This window comes from Oncorhynchus gorbuscha, linkage group LG10 (genome assembly GCF_021184085.1).
Source record: "Oncorhynchus gorbuscha isolate QuinsamMale2020 ecotype Even-year linkage group LG10, OgorEven_v1.0, whole genome shotgun sequence".
In the NCBI taxonomy this organism is placed as follows: domain Eukaryota; kingdom Metazoa; phylum Chordata; class Actinopteri; order Salmoniformes; family Salmonidae; genus Oncorhynchus; species Oncorhynchus gorbuscha.
The window spans coordinates 31,071,459-31,088,614 of NC_060182.1; the positions used below are offsets into that span (position 1 = coordinate 31,071,459).

Below are 17,156 nucleotides of genomic sequence, written 5' to 3' on the forward strand. Positions count from 1 at the left end.
TATACATCAGTGGCTTGGGCTCTAGCAAGTTTTGGTTACTGTTGAATCCTCCATACTTCTTTTGTGTCGGGCATCCTTTTGCATAGTCGGGTTTGTTGAAGGCCGTTTTTAAGCTAGAAGCGCTAGCAGGCCACAGTGGACTGCCTTAGTGTCAGAGGGGGTTTTCCACGGACACTTTGCCGCCATGGCTTTACCCAGAGGGCCAGCCGGAATCGTGTCTCCTTCTCCTGTCAGATAGACGACTGCTTTCAGCTGGCCTACCTTGGATTTCAGAAAGAAGGCGTTGAAATGACATTTTGTCTTTTTATTAAAAGAGAGGGTTGCCTCCTTTATTTGTGCAGGTATTCTGGTAAGCCTCTGGTGTGTTGTGTTGCTCTATTTTGTTCTGTGTGCCCCTCTCTGTCAGAGGGTGGGGGGGGGGGCTCCGCTGGGAGAGGGAGTGCAGAGGTGACCTTGAAGTGATGAGTGATGAGGAGTGAGGTAGAGGGGGGCATGTCCCACAGTAGCAGGGTTTCCGTTAGCCGGCTTTTGGCCGTTTTTATTTTCTTAAGATGATAAATTCAACTTTTGCCGGCCCCAAAAAAACAATTTGCAAAAAGAATGCTTTTTATTCATTGACAGAAATACCAGTTGATGGAAATACATTTGACCGGTTAATTTGATTCATTTAGTGGCAATAAATGTCCCTGTGTCCAACACCACTAGCACACGTGCACAGCATACTATTGTGAGCGGGATTTCTCCTGCTGCTCCTCAGTTGGTTGTTGCTAGAGTTAAACATGTGCTTTTATAAACCCATTCATTGCGCAACAATTCAAAATGACAGGGGTTAACGGTACATTTAATACTGGTGACATATGTAATGGGGAATTGATGAAATAAATACAAAATCAAAGGGCAAACATTTCACACAATGAAGCAATGAATGCACAAGAGTTGGTTGGAGACAGCTGAGCCATTCTGGAGAGAGACTGGACCCACCACTATGCCATTTCTCTCCTGTTCTATTGAACCCACCACTATGCCATTTCTCTCCTGTTCTATTGAACCCACCACTATGCCATTTCTCTCCTGTTCTATTGAACCCACCACTATGCCATTTCTCTCCTGTTCTATTGAACCCACCACTATGCCATTTCTCTCCTGTTCTATTGAACCCACCACTATGCCATGTCTCTCCTGTTCTATTGAACCCACCACTATGCCATTTCTCTCCTGTTCTATTGAACCCACCACTATGCCATTTCTCTCCTGTTCTATTGAACCCACCACTATGCCATTTCTCTCCTGTTCTATTGAACCCACCACTATGCCATTTCTCTCCTGTTCTATTGAACCCACCACTATGCCATTTCTCTCCTGTTCTATTGAACCCACCACTATGCCATTTCTCTCCTGTTCTATTGAACCCACCACTATGCCATTTCTCTACTGTTCTATTGAACCCACCACTATGCTATTTCTCTCCTGCTCTATTGAACACACCTCTATGCCATTTCTCTCCTGTTCTATTGAACCCACCTCTATGCCATTTCTCTCCTGTTCTATTGAACCCATCTCTATGCCATTTCTCTCCTATTCTATTGAACACACCTCTATGCCATTTCTCTCCTGTTCTATTGAACCCACCTCTATGCCATTTCTCTCCTGTTCTATTGAACCCACCTCTATGCCATTTCTCTCCTGTTCTATTGAACCCACCTCTATGCCATTTCTCTCCTGTTCTATTGAACCCACCTCTATGCCATTTCTCTACTGCTCTATTGAACACACCACTATGCCATTTCTCTCCTGTTCTATTGAACCCACCTCTATGCCATTTCTCTCCTGTTCTATTGAACCCACCTCTATGCCATCTCTCTCCTGTTCTATTGAACCCACCTCTATGCTATTTCTCTCCTGTTCTATTGAACCCACCTCTATGCCATTTATTTCCTGTTCTATTGAACCCACCTCTATGCCATTTCTCTCCTGCTCTATTGAACACATCACTATGCCATTTCTCTCCTGTTCTATTGAACCCACCACTATGCCATTTCTCTCCTGTTCTATTGAACACACCTCTATGCCATTTCTCTCCTGTTCTATTGAACCCACCACTATGCCATTTCTCTCCTGCTCTATTGAACACACCACTATGCCATTTCTCTCCTGTTCTATTGAACCCACCTCTATGCCATTTCTCTCCTGTTCTATTGAACCCACCTCTATGCCATCTCTCTCCTGTTCTATTGAACCCACCTCTATGCCATCTCTCTCCTGTTCTATTGAACCCACCACTATGCCATCTCTCTCCTGTTCTATTGAACACACCACTATGCCATCTCTCTCCTGTTCTATTGAACCCACCTCTATGCCATCTCTCTCCTGTTCTATTGAACCCACCACTATGCCATCTCTCTCCTGTTCTATTGAACCCACCACTATGCCATCTCTCTCCTGTTCTATTGAACCCACCACTATGCCATCTCTCTCCTGTTCTATTGAACCCACCACTATGCCATCTCTCTCCTGTTCTATTGAACCCACCACTATGCCATCTCTCTCCTGTTCTATTGAACCCACCTCTATGCCATTTCTCTCCTGTTCTATTGAACCCACCTCTATGCCATTTCTCTACTGCTCTATTGAACACACCACTATGCCATTTCTCTCCTGTTCTATTGAACCCACCTCTATGCCATTTCTCTCCTGTTCTATTGAACCCACCTCTATGCCATCTCTCTCCTGTTCTATTGAACCCACCTCTATGCTATTTCTCTCCTGTTCTATTGAACCCACCTCTATGCCATTTATTTCCTGTTCTATTGAACCCACCTCTATGCCATTTCTCTCCTGCTCTATTGAACACATCACTATGCCATTTCTCTCCTGTTCTATTGAACCCACCACTATGCCATTTCTCTCCTGTTCTATTGAACACACCTCTATGCCATTTCTCTCCTGTTCTATTGAACCCACCACTATGCCATTTCTCTCCTGCTCTATTGAACACACCACTATGCCATTTCTCTCCTGTTCTATTGAACCCACCTCTATGCCATTTCTCTCCTGTTCTATTGAACCCACCTCTATGCCATCTCTCTCCTGTTCTATTGAACCCACCTCTATGCCATCTCTCTCCTCCTGTTCTATTGAACCCACCACTATGCCATCTCTCTCCTGTTCTATTGAACCACCACTATGCCATCTCTCTCCTGTTCTATTGAACCCACCTCTATGCCATCTCTCTCCTGTTCTATTGAACCCACCACTATGCCATCTCTCTCCTGTTCTATTGAACCCACCACTATGCCATCTCTCTCCTGTTCTATTGAACCCACCACTATGCCATCTCTCTCCTGTTCTATTGAACCCACCACTATGCCATCTCTCTCCTGTTCTATTGAACCCACCACTATGCCATCTCTCTCCTGTTCTATTGAACCCACCTCTATGCCATCTCTCTCCTGTTCTATTGAACCCACCACTATGCCATCTCTCTCCTGTTCTATTGAACCCACCTCTATGCCATCTCTCTCCTGTTCTATTGAACCCACCACTATGCCATCTCTCTCCTGTTCTATTGAACCCACCACTATGCCATCTCTCTCCTGTTCTATTGAACCCACCTCTATGCCATTTCTCTCCTGTTCTATTGAACCCACCACTATGCCATCTCTCTCCTGTTCTATTGAACCCACCTCTATGACATCTCTCTCCTGTTCTATTGAACCCACCTCTATGCCATCTCTCTCCTGTTCTATTGAACCCACCTCTATGCCATCTCTCTCCTGTTCTATTGAACCCACCACTATGCCATTTCTCTCCTGTTCTATTGAACCCACCTCTATGCCATCTCTCTCCTGTTCTATTGAACCCACCACTATGCCATCTCTCTCCTGTTCTATTGAACACACCACTATGCCATCTCTCTACTGTTCTATTGAACACACCACTATGCCATCTCTCTACTGTTCTATTGAACACACCACTATGCCATCTCTCATTTACATTACATTTACATTTAAGCCATCTCTCTCCTGTTCTATTGAACCCACCTCTATGCCATTTCTCTCCTGTTCTATTGAACCCACCTCTATGCCATCTCTCTACTGTTCTATCGAACCCACCTCTATGCCATCTCTCTCCTGTTCTATTGAACCCACCTCTATGCCATCTCTCTCCTGTTCTATTGAACCCACCTCTATGCCATTTCTCTCCTGTTCTATTGAACCCACCTCTATGCCATTTCTCTCCAGTTCTATTGAACCCACCTCTATGCCATTTCTCTCCTGTTCTATTGAACCCACCTCTATGCCATCTCTCTCCTGTTCTATTGAACACACCACTATGCCATCTCTCTCCTGTTCTATTGAACCCACCACTATGCCATCTCTCTCCTGTTCTATTGAACCCACCTCTATGCCATCTCTCTCCTGTTCTATTGAACCCACCTCTATGCCATTTCTCTCCTGTTCTATTGAACCCACCTCTATGCCATCTCTCTACTGTTCTATTGAACACACCACTATGCCATCTCTCTCCTGTTCTATTGAACCCACCACTATGCCATCTCTCTCCTGTTCTATTGAACCCATCTCTCTCCTGTTCTATGCCATCTCTCTCCTGTTCTATTGAACCCATCTCTCTCCTGTTCTATGCCATCTCTCTCCTGTTCTATTGAACCCACCTCTATGCCATCTCTCTCCTGTTCTATTGAACCCACCTCTATGCCATCTCTCTCCTGTTCTATTGAACCCACCACTATGCCATCTCTCTCCTGTTCTATTGAACCCACCACTATGCCATCTCTCTCCTGTTCTATTGAACCCACCTCTATGCCATCTCTCTCCTGTTCTATTGAACCCACCTCTATGCCATCTCTCTCCTGTTCTATTGAACCCACCTCTATGCCATCTCTCTCCTGTTCTATTGAACCCACCTCTATGCCATCTCTCTCCTGTTCTATTGAACCCACCTCTATGCCATCTCTCTCCTGTTCTATTGAACCCACCTCTATGCCATCTCTCTCCTGTTCTATTGAACCCACCACTATGGCATCTCTCTCCTGTTCTATTGAACCCACCTCTATGCCATCTCTCTCCTGTTCTATTGAACCCACCACTATGCCATCTCTCTCCTGTTCTATTGAACCCACCTCTATGCCATTTCTCTCCTGTTCTATTGATTTTTATATCAACACACACACACACACACACACACACACACACACACACACACACACACACACACACACACACACACACACACACACACACACACACACACACACACACACACACACACACACACACACACCAACAACAACAACAAACAACAACAGCAACAAGAAAGAATCAATACACCCACAGGTAAAGCAGCAGAGGCATTTAAACCACTTAGCAATGCAATAGTTAGGATCATTAGAAAACTATGCAAGTATTGTTTTGGAAACGTACTACAGAAATTATGTCATTAGGTTTGTTGGTAGTTTAGGTGCCTTTCATGCTAACCACAGACATGCAGATGTATCCTATGGGAAAATATAATTCCACAATCATCTGCCACTTTCCCTGTCTGGGACTGTTTATGCCCTCTCTCTCTTCCCAATAAGCAAATAAGCTGCTGCTGTAACTGGGCCTTTGGGAGTTGAAGGGAACCAACGGTTGGCAGAAGGGCCCAAACAGTAGTACTTGGCTAAGTGAGTTGGATCTGCTGTCTCTTTGAGGGCATTCGCTTGCCGTCGGGACGGCGCTAGGTCGCGACGTGGAACCCCTGGATGCCCTGTTGCTCCCCGGGCCCATCTGTAGCCTGGCCCGGTCCCGCCTCTCTCTTCAGCTCCTCTCCGCCTTTTCCATGCGCTGACATTTTTATCCTCCTTTTAAAAACTTTTAACGGCCCATTATCTAAGAGGAAGGAATGCTGCTTTAATTGCCTGGTCGCTCCAAACGCACATTGTGTTGAGTTCCAGATGAACATAAATGACTGCATTAGAGGACTGTAACTGTGGTTGGATATGAACATTGAGACAAACAAAACTGTTCTCTGGGCAGCATGTGTAGGTCTATTTCTCCATTCATTACATCCTGTCCTCTCTTTAGATTTGAGTTTTGCTTTGGAGGGAAGTGTCCCTGTACAGTAATCGTCAGAGATGCACAAAACAGGAATGTATTTGTTCAAAGCTCTTGAGAAATGTTTAGCATCTTTTACTTTGTCCCACTGTGCTTTCAAAGTATTAGCCTTGAGCCTGAACACTATTGTGTCTGGAGCAGAGAGGGAGCAGGAGCTGGAGCAGAGAGGGAGCAGGAGCTGGAGCAGAGAGGGAGCAGGAGCTGGAGCAGAGAGGGAGCAGAGAGGGAGCAGGAGCTGGAGCAGGAGCTGGAGCAGAGAGGGAGCAGGAGCTGGAGCAGAGAGGGAGCAGGAGCTGGAGCAGAGAGGGAGCAGAGAGGGAGCAGGAGCTGGAGCAGAGAGGGAGCAGGAGCTGGGACAGAGAGGGAGCAGGAGCTGGAGCAGAGAGGGAGCAGGAGCTGGAGCAGAGAGGTAGCAGGAGCTGGGGCAGAGAGGGAGCAGGAGCTGGAGCAGAGAGGGAGCAGGAGCTGGAGCAGAGAGGGAGCAGGAGCTGGAGCAGAGAGGGAGCAGGAGCTGGAGCAGAGAGGGAGCAGGAGCTGGAGCAGAGAGGGAGCAGGGGCTGGAGCAGAGAGGGAGCAGGAGCTGGATCAGAGAGGGAGCAGAGAGGGTGCAGAGAGGGAGCAGGAGCTGGAGCAGAGAGGGAGCAGAGAGGGAGCAGGAGCTGGAGCAGAGAGGGAGCAGGAGCTGGATCAGAGAGGGAGCAGAGAGGGAGCAGGAGCTGGAGCAGAGAGGGAGCAGGAGCTGGATCAGAGAGGGAGCAGAGAGGGAGCAGGAGCTGGAGCATGGGCTGGAGCAGAGAGGGAGCAGGAGCTGGAGCAGAGAGGGAGCAGGAGCTGGAGCAGAGAGGGAGCAGAGAGGGAGCAGGAGCTGGAGCAGAGAGGGAGCAGGAGCTGGAGCAGAGAGGGAGCAGGAGCTGGAGCAGAGAGGGAGCAGAGAGGGAGCAGGAGCTGGAGCAGAGAGGGAGCAGGAGCTGGAGCAGAGAGGGAGCAGAGAGGGAGCAGGAGCTGGAGCAGAGAGGGAGCAGGAGCTGGAGCAGAGAGGGAGCAGGAGCTGGAGCAGAGAGGGAGCAGGGGCTGGAGCAGAGAGGGAGCAGGTGCTGGAGCAGAGAGGGAGCAGGAGCTGGAGCAGAGAGAGAGCAGGAGCTGGAGCAGAGAGGGAGCAGGAGCTGGAGCAGAGAGGGAGCAGGAGCTGGATCAGAGAGGGAGCAGGAGCTGGATCAGAGAGGGAGCAGGAGCTGGAGCTGAGAGGGAGCAGAGAGGGAGCAGGAGCTGGATCAGAGAGGGCGCAGGAGCTGGAGAAGAGAGGGAGCAGGGTCTGGAGCAGAGAGGGAGCAGGGGCTGGAGCAGAGAGGGAGCAGGAGCTGGATCAGAGAGGGAGCAGGCGCTGGGGCAGAGAGGGAGCAGGAGCTGGAGCAGAGAGGGAGCAGGAGCTGGGGCAGAGAGGGAGCAGGAGCTGGAGCAGAGAGGGAGCAGGAGCTGGATCAGAGAGGGAGCAGGAGCTGGAGCAGAGAGGGAGCAGGAGCTGGAGCAGAGAGGGAGCAGGAGCTGGAGCAGCAGGAGCTGGAGCAGAGAGGGAGCAGGAGCTGGAGCAGAGAGGGAGCAGGGGCTGGAGCAGAGAGGGAGCAGGAGCTGGAGCAGAGAGGGAGCAGGAGCTGGAGCAGAGAGGGAGCTGGAGCAGAGAGGGAGCAGGGGCTGGAGCAGAGAGGGAGCAGGAGCTGGAGCAGAGAGGGAGCAGGAGCTGGAGCAGAGCAGGAGCTGGAGCAGAGAGGGAGCAGGAGCTGGAGCAGAGAGGGAGCAGGAGCTGGAGCAGAGAGGGAGCAGCAGAGCTGGAGCAGGAGAGGGGAGCAGAGAGGGAGCAGGAGCTGGAGCAGAGAGGGAGCAGGAGCTGGAGCAGAGAGGGAGCAGGAGCTGGAGCAGAGAGGGAGCAGGGGCTGGAGCAGAGAGGGAGCAGGAGCTGGAGCAGAGCTGGAGCAGGAGCTGGAGCAGGAGCTGGAGCAGAGAGGGAGCAGCTGGAGCTGGAGCAGAGAGAGCAGAGAGGGCAGGAGCTGGAGCAGAGAGAGATCTGGAGCAGAGAGGGAGCAGGAGCTGGAGCAGAGAGGGAGCAGGAGCTGGAGCAGAGAGGGAGCAGGAGCTGGATCAGAGAGGGAGCAGGAGCTGGAGCTGAGAGGGAGCTGGAGCAGAGAGGGAGCAGGAGCTGGATCAGAGAGGGCGCAGGAGCTGGAGAAGAGAGGGAGCAGGGTCTGGAGCAGAGAGGGAGCAGGGAGCTGGAGCAGAGAGGGAGCAGGAGCTGGAGCAGAGAGGGAGCAGGAGCTGGAGCGCTGGGGCAGAGAGGGAGCAGGAGCTGGAGCAGAGAGGGAAGCAGGAGCTGGGGCAGAGAGGGAGCAGGAGCTGGAGCAGAGAGGGAGCAGGAGCTGGAGCAGAGAGGGAGCAGGAGCTGGAGCAGAGAGGGAGCAGGAGCTGGAGCAGAGAGGGAGCAGGAGCTGGAGCAGAGAGGGAGCAGAGACGGAGCAGGAGCTGGAGCAGAGAGGGAGCAGGGGCTGGAGCAGAGAGGGAGCAGGGGCTGGAGCAGAGAGGGAGCAGGAGCTGGAGCAGAGCTGGAGCAGAGAGGGAACAGGAGCTGGATCAGAGAGGGAGCAGGAGCTGGATCAGAGAGGGAGCAGAGAGGGAGCAGGGGCTGGAGCAGAGAGGGAGCAGGAGCTGGATCAGAGAGGGAGCAGGAGCTGGAGCAGAGAGGGAGCAGGAGTTGGAGCAGAGAGGGAGCAGGAGCTGGAGCAGAGAGGGAGCAGGAGCTGGAGCAGAGAGGGAGCAGGAGCTGGAGCAGAGAGGGAGCAGGAGCTGGAGCAGAGAGGGAGCAGGAGCTGGAGCAGGAGCAGAGAGGGAGCAGGAGCTGGAGCAGAGAGGGAGAAGGTGGTTCTAGATGAGTTAGCTTTGGGCTGCTGCGGTGGCACTGCAGCACAGTAGTCCCTGAGTTACAAGCCTCTCCTGAGTGTCTGGTGTTACAGGTCACGACCTGGTTGGTTGGATATTGCTGCTGTTGCTAAGTCGCTTCTGGGGAAAAGGTCTCTTTTTCTCTCTCTTACTGTTCTTTGTGCTAATTGCCGGGTGTTCTTTTTTCCACCTCTGCAGTCAGTGGTTTTTGATGATCGCTCTCCGTGTTCAATAGTGTGAGAACCAATGTCTAGCCTGTCCCCTGGTAACCATTTGGAAGGTTCCCCTCTGGCTCCATGACTTTAACCCATATTGCTTATCCAGCAATCCGTCTATAAAGTGCCCTGTGATATTTGTGTTGGTTTCTACACATAGAGTTATGTCTTATGGGTCTTGTTTCAGTGGACTGCTGGTGTTCGCAGGCCACAGTTCCTTATTTTCCTCCATCACTTCTCCCAGTTACTTTGCGATGGGCCATTTTTCTTTCTGCATCCCTATTATTTATTTATATTTCATTTCTCGACAAGAGACCCCGCATAAATTACAATAGCTGTAGTAGTGATGATAAAAACTGTAGGTATTTGGCAGCCAGTTGAAGGGAACTGCAGAGGGTGGTTCCATAGCATGGCCAGGGAGAAAAGGGCCATTGTGTCAGCACTTGGGCTTTTATAGGTCCTCAGAGAGAACAGGGCCCAGTTTCTGGCCCCTGCCCGACCCGCTATTGATGGATGGGTCTGCGGTATTAAGGGAGAGGGGTGTCAGATAGGTCTCATATAGGTGGGGAGAGTGTGGGGAGATTTGGGGGATGTACGTTGTGACCCTGGTAAGTGATCTTGAGTCTCTTAGGGGCTGCCAAGTGGAAAACTCTATCCCTCTTTGTGTTCACAGACGTCTGTCTGTGTGTTGGGTTCACCTCCCCTCTGTCTGTGTGTTGGGTTCACCTCCCATCTGTCTGTTTGTTGGGTTCACTACCCCTCTGTCTGTGTGTTGGGTTCACCTCCCCTCTGTTTGTGTGTTGGGTTCACCTCCCCTCTTGTCTGTGTGTTGGGTTCACCTCCCCTCTGCCTGTGTGTTGGGTTCACCTCCCGTCTGTCTGTGTGTTGGGTTCACCTCCCGTCTGCCTGTGTGTTGGGTTCACCTCCTGTCTGCCTGTGTGTTGGGTTCACCTCCCGTCTGCCTGTGTGTTGGGTTCACCTCCTGTCTGTCTGTGTGTTGGGTTCACCTCCCGTCTGTCTGTGTGTTGGGTTCACCTCCTGTCTGCCTGTGTGTTGGGTTCACCTCCCGTCTGTCTGTGTGTTGGGTTCACCTCCTGTCTGTCTGTGTGTTGGGTTCACCTCCCGTCTGCCTGTGTGTTGTGTTCAACTCCTGTCTACCTGTGTGTTGGGTTCACCTCCCGTCTGTCTGTGTGTTGGGTTCACCTCCTGTCTGCCTGTGTGTTGGGTTCACCTCCCTCCTGTCTGTCTGTGTGTTGGGTTCACCTCCCGTCTGCCTGTGTGTTGGGTTCACCTCCCCTCTGTCTGTGTGTTGGGTTCACCTCCCGTCTGTCTGTGTGTTGGGTTCACCTCCCCTCTGCCTGTGTGTTGGGTTCACCTCCCGTCTGCCTGTGTGTTGGGTTCACCTCCCCTCTGCCTGTGTGTTGGGTTCACCTCCTGTCTCTCTGTGTGTTGGGTTCACCTCCCCTCTGCCTGTGTGTTGGGTTCACCTCCCCTCTGCCTGTGTGTTGGGTTCACCTCCTGTGTGTTGGGTCTGTCTGTGTGTTGGGTTCACCTCCCGTCTGTCTGTGTGTTGGGTTCACCTCCCGTCTGCCTGTGTGTTGCCTGTGTGTTCACCTCCGTCCTGTGTGTTGGGTCTGTCTGTGTGTTGGGTTCACCTCCCCTCTGCCTGTGTGTTGGGTTCACCTCCCCTCTGCCTGTGTGTTGGGTTCACCTCCCGTCTGTCTGTGTGTTGGGTTCACCTCCCGTCTGCCTGTGTGTTGGGTTCACCTCCCGTCTGCCTGTGTGTTGGGTTCACCTCTCCTCTGCCTGTGTGTTGGGTTCACCTCCCGTCTGCCTGTGTGTTGGGTTCACCTCCCGTCTGCCTGTGTGTTGGGTTCACCTCCCGTCTGCCTGTGTGTTGGGTTCACCTCTGCCTCCCGTTCACCTCTGCCTGTGTGTTGGGTTCACCTCCCGTCTGCCTGTGTGTTGGGTTCACCTCCCTCTGCCTGTGTGTTGGGTTCATCTCCCGTCTGCCTGTGTGTTGGGTTCACCTCCCGTCTGCCTGTGTGTTGGGTTCACCTCCCGTCTGCCTGTGTGTTGGGTTCATCTCCCGTCTGCCTGTGTGTTGGGTTCACCTCCCGTCTGCCTGTTGGGTTTGGCATGGAGCAGTTTGAAAGGACTGTTGAATTCCAACTTCTGCTTGAGTTTCCCCAGCATTGACCTCCTGAGGTTTACTGCACCTTAACTTAAAGAGGGTGTGTTGTTATATGGTCAGTGGACTCCAGTCGTCGTCCCTGTACTTAATGTGTCTCAACCGCTGTGGTGGAATGGGTTTTTTGTTCTGAGTTGACCCTCTGTCCTCGGTCTGTTTTTACAGTCAGTGTCTGATTGCTCAGCCTCTCCCATCTTTCTGACTGGGCCACATCACCCCTTTTACAGATCAGGAAAGCAAAAGCTGGGAAGCTTGTCAGAAATGCTGAATCCTGACATGGTAAGACCTCTTAACAGACTTTAGGTGATGGACAGCACTAATGCGACCCATCAACACCCCCATCCTCAACTAGACAAAACAAAGTGGAGAGGCACCTGGAAACATATCTGTCTCTCTGACATCAGCCCCAACTAAGTGAAACTAAATAAAAGGGCCAGTTCAGTTTGTTGGCACGACACATGGAAAACAAGAGGGTATAATTATGGAAGGCTATGAAGGCAGGCGTTAAAGTACATAAATAAGGCATTAAGGATAAAACTAGGCTCAGCTCTTGTCTCTTTGCCATGGTTCGTCAGCACATTTACACTGACAGTATTTTCTCATCATCACATCATACAGTATGTCCACAGGGCAAGCACTTGAAAACAGTAGCATGATTGTCCATGTAGGGTACATTGCAGTCCTCTATAGCATGTAATATATAATAATAACACAATTACCAATTAGCAGACATCTTTATCCAAAGCTCCTAACAGTAGTGTGTGCATATGTTTTTGTATGGGTGGCCTGGCCCTTGGGTAGTTCTGAGATGTACTTACGGTCATGTACACATGTATAGTGCAGTACTTTTAACCAGAGCCCTTCAGGTCCTTGTCAAAAGTAGTGCACTAAATATGGATTAGGGCGCCATTTGGTGTCCTATAAACACATAGAGGTAGAGGAGGGACAGGAGTCAGGGATGAGAGATGTGTTTGGTTTTTAATGAGATAGTGGGTTTGGGGCTTGTCACTACAGCTGTAATAGTGACATTGAGTCAAATCTCGGCCTGTGCTCTATAAAGGTGTCATCCATAATACATAGTAGCATAACTCTCTCCTATCTGAGATATCTACTGTAGTCCTCATCCTCCACATACAACACCCGTTCTGCCAGTCACATTCTGTTAAAGGTCCCCAAAGCACACACATCCCTGGGTCGCTCCTCTTTTCAGTTCGCTGCAGCTAACAGTTTTATCTTAATCTCTTCATTCAAAGTCTCCATCATGGACATCTTACTGACAGTTGTGGCTGCTTTGCGTGATGTCTTGTTGCCTCTACCTTCTTACCCTTTGTGCTGTTGGCTATGCCCAATAATGTTTGTACCATGTCTTGTGCTGCTACCATGTTTTGTTGCTACCACGTTGTTGTCATGTTGTGTTGCTACCATGCTGTGTTGTCATGTGTTGCGGCCTTGCTATGTTGTTGTCTTAGGTCTCTCTTTAGGTAGTGTTGTCTCTCTTCTCGTGACGTGTGTTTTGTCCTATATTTATATATATATATTTATTTGTATTTGTAATCCCAGCTCCCGTCCCCGCAGGAGGTCTTTTGCCTTTTGGTAGGCAGTCATTGTAAATAAGAATTTGTTCTTAACTGACTTGCCTAGTTAAATAAAGGTTAAATAAATACAAATAACACTGACTCCTGTTATAATTTATAACACAAGTGAGACCTGGGATGGAATCCTCTTCAGTCGTGGAAGGTGTTGCACAAGTGACCTTCATACATACATGAGATCAAAATGATGTGTCTGCATGGCTCTTTGAGTGTAGCTTTGAATGGCTAAAAAAACTCAGCTTTTGTAAGATGGCTGTATATAATGGAGTCCAACAAAAGCATCCCTTTGTTGGGTTTGGACAAATAATGGGTCCATGCATCCACAGAAAACTGACCCATTTTAACTGAACCAAAGCATTGTGGTTAGAGTGTAGTTAACCTCTGAAATGTGCCGTGTGTTTTTTAGGCCTCTCCTCGCACGCCTCTGAGTTTGAAGAATGTGGCTGAAAGTTTAAATGTCTCCTTAGTGTCCTCTTTTCGGTTAGGGATTACCTCAATTAAGCTTACAGGACTTCAGGATCAACTCCTGGTGGGAGTTAAATCCTTTCTCTAGGCGGGCTAGTTTTTATAGCCTGGCACAATGTGTTCTAACAGGATATCATCAACACTGGACATTTGGAACATGGACAACTGTGGATGTCAGTCACCAGGAGCAGACAGGGTTAGAGAGTCTGTGTGTGTGTGTGTGTGTGTGTGTGTGTGTGTGTGTGTGTGTGTGTGTGTGTGTGTGTGTGTGTGTGTGTGTGTGTGTGTGTGTGTGTGTGTGTGTGTGTGTGTGTGTGTGTGTGTGTGTGTGTGTGTGTGTGTGTGTGTGTGTGTGTGCGGGTGGGCTGGAGACTGGTGGGAGGAGCTATAGGAGGACAGGCTCATTGTAATGGCTGGAATGAAGGAAATGGAACAGTATGAAACATATGGAAACCATATGTTTGACTCCGTTCCATTCCAGCCATTACATTACAATGAGCCTGTCCTCCTATAGCTCCTCCCACCAGACTCCTCTGATGTGGGCGTGGCATCTGGACAAGGAGTAGTAAGTAGTACAATCTATCAGGTCACCTCTAACTCACTCTTCTCCCTGCAGTGCGATCAGAGGGCACCAAGGAGGGCCCCACCTGCATGGATAAGAACCATGGCTGTGCTCACATCTGCCGGGAGACACCAAAGGGAGGCATCGCCTGCGAGTGCAGGCCTGGCTTCCAGCTCACCAGGAACATGAGGGACTGCAAGTGTAAGTGGACCCCCTGCTCCCCTCTACACACAAAGCAGAGTCATTATAGTATGACTCCATATAAATCACTTATTATTACGGAGGGTGGAGCAGAACATTCAGCTCATTCTACCTTCCAATAGATGCATTCAACAGATTTTTAAAACAGTGTATGAAACCGGTTGTTTCCAAGTGATTCTGTCAGTTTATCACACCAAATGATTTATACCGCCTGATAATTGACACAAATAGAGTAACTAAGGGAGCGGTCAGCAGGTTTCTGTGAGACAGAGCCATTGTGATGGACAGCACACACTTCCTGTTGCCTTGCAACAAGGCTCATCCTGTCAGGGCTGGGGCCGGGGCTGATGGGGGATTTGCCTGTGTTTGGGTAAGGATTGGAGAAGTGTTATTCCAAAAAAAAGTGACAGCCTAGGAAAAGGGCAAAAGGCGCGGGGTTAGTAGAGTGCAGACAGAATGGAGGAGGAAGCCTTGGCTCTCACCCTCTGGCAGTCTGACATCGCAGCTGTATTGAGAATGCTAATGTCGACACAATCAACACACCACAAACACACTCACACGTGCACACACACACACACACACTAAAAAAGCGGTACTCTCACTCCAATATGAGTCCCGTGAGAATCAAACTCTGCAGTTCTGCTCCATTCCACTAAGTAGGTGATGGTTTAGGGGTGTGAGTTCCTTCACACCAAGGTGTAAAACGTCTCCATCACACCGAGGTTGAGAGGGTGATGATGTCACAGCACACAGATGACAGTGCAGCATGTTCCTTCTGCTCTAACTGTGTGCTCCTTGACAGTGACCTGTAACTACGGCAACGGGGGTTGCCAGCACATCTGTGAGGAGACGGACCACGGCCCCAGATGTGCGTGTCACATGAAGTTTGCCCTCCACACTGATGGAAAGACATGTGTAGGTGAGTCAGCACCCATTGGACGGGTTGTGGAGGATAACTACCTGAAGGATGTGCTCTGAGATAGAATATGACATGTACTGTATCAATCATATCCACAACCGTACATATTACCAGGTAGTTCCAGAGGCATCTACATCGCCAAGAGTCCACTTCTGCTGCTTTGGCTATTACACACAAAGACAAAAGCTATGCCTCTCTCTGCTGCAGCCTACAGATGTGACCCTCTCTCTCTCTCTCTCTCTCTCTCTCTCTCTCTCTCTCTCTCTCTCTCTCTCTCTCTCTCTCTCTCTCTCTCTCTCTCTCTCTCTCTCTCTGGCTGCATTAGCTCTTTCCTCTCTCCCTGCTTCGCTGGACACTGTGCTTCCTCAGCTTCCGCTTCACCACCCCATGTAGCCAGACGCAGCTCCTCTACTCTTTGGGCCTTTGGTCAACTCCTCAATGATGTTACACTGAAAGTATACCTAATCAAAGCCATCCTAAACCTTCATTGACATTTGTAAATGTTGTTTGCTATGGTTGACATGAAGTAATTAAATCGAGGCTGTGTAGAATGACCCATGGAAAGAGACACGTTGAACCAGATTGATTGGTGTTTTCTGTCAGGTGGATACATAGCATATTTTTAGTTCAGCTTTTGCTGTTTTGTAAGTGAATCGAGGCTGTGGAAAGGCTGGTTGGCTGGTGTCGGTGGCTGGTCAGCTGTTTTGGTTGACTGGTTGCCTGGTTTCAGTGGCTGATTGTCTGGCTGGCTCAGGTTGTCTAGTCCCTCCGCCCTCCACCACGGTGCTGATGAGATCCAGGCCCATGTCAAGGCCTGGTCAACCACCCTATCATTACCACTGTACTCTAGCGAGGCTGCCAGGACGCCACAAAGTCTGCCGTGGCCAAATTCGATGTCTGAGCCACCATTACCAAAACCGAAGAAATCTGCGCCTGACGTGACAGATTAGGGAGCGCTCAGGCAGTTAGGGTCTTGAGTTTCCCTCCACATGCTCTGGAGGTACGGTGGATTGCAGAGGAGGGAGACAAGGGGGACGGGGAGTTGTGGTAGCAGCCCACTCTGCGGTTTGGTGCTGATGCACTCCATCTCTCCAAGAGGCACTATTAGTTAATATAACCACAATAAAATAAACAAACCGCCAAACGAGCCCCTCACAGCAGGCTGACTGACAGGATGATTGGGACTGCTTCAGCCAGGCACTAACATTACTAAAGACAGCCAGACAGCACAGACTGGGAGATGGAGACTCCCAGTTAAAATTAATTTCCTCAGTGAAAATGTGACCAAATAACGATGTAAGAGTTTTTTTGTTATAGCAGTAATGGAGGATGATTCAAAACCGAAAAACAACCAAAGCAACCTTTATGTAAATTAGAGTATTCTGTTCATATAGCCCCAATATACTAGACTACAGTAGTTGAATTGAACAGTGACTACCACTTCAATACTCTCAGTCCCATGAATAACACTGGAACAGGACCAACTAAACCATTGTTGACCCTGGTAGTCCTACAGTGTCTATTGATTTCGATGTCGTTTTTTCGTTTTTTCAAAACTCATTGTGGTGATGCACTGTGGCACGTCTTCATTAATTCTGTTGTCTCAGTCTCTCCACCCAAACTCAGTCATCATTCACTGGGCAGTGCAAAGCACTCTTCTATTTGAAACATTTTGCCTTTCATCTTTCCCATCAGTCACTTTTAGTGCATTGTTGGGGGTTTCGAGTTTATGGGGCAAGTCTCAACACATTTACTTCTGTATGCTGTAAACATACGTATCAGTAGAGCTCCCCGATATGGAGAAAAACACACACATCAAATTAGCATGGTGCGATATATCTAAACATATAGCTTACTTATTCCCATCTCTGTCACAGACACGCAAATAAGCACACACACACATACAGTCAGTAAGTGATGTACTGTATGATCTGGTTTACTGTAAGGGAAACTCATCAGATTACCAAATCAAA

At 49.6% G+C, this 17,156-nt stretch overlaps 1 protein-coding gene across 4 annotated transcripts in view; it reads left to right on the forward strand.

Annotated features, from left to right (window-relative positions):
* The window catches only part of LOC124045862 (signal peptide, CUB and EGF-like domain-containing protein 3), a 131,773-nt gene that overhangs the window by 74,148 nt on the left and 40,469 nt on the right, over positions 1–17,156 (forward strand). For all 4 annotated transcript variants that reach the window (XM_046365601.1, XM_046365604.1, XM_046365603.1 and 1 more), the window contains exons 5-6: positions 14,118–14,264; positions 15,067–15,183. In XM_046365601.1, coding sequence (XP_046221557.1) covers positions 14,118–14,264; positions 15,067–15,183 — 264 coding nt within the window. The remainder of the gene's footprint in view (positions 1–14,117; positions 14,265–15,066; positions 15,184–17,156) is intronic.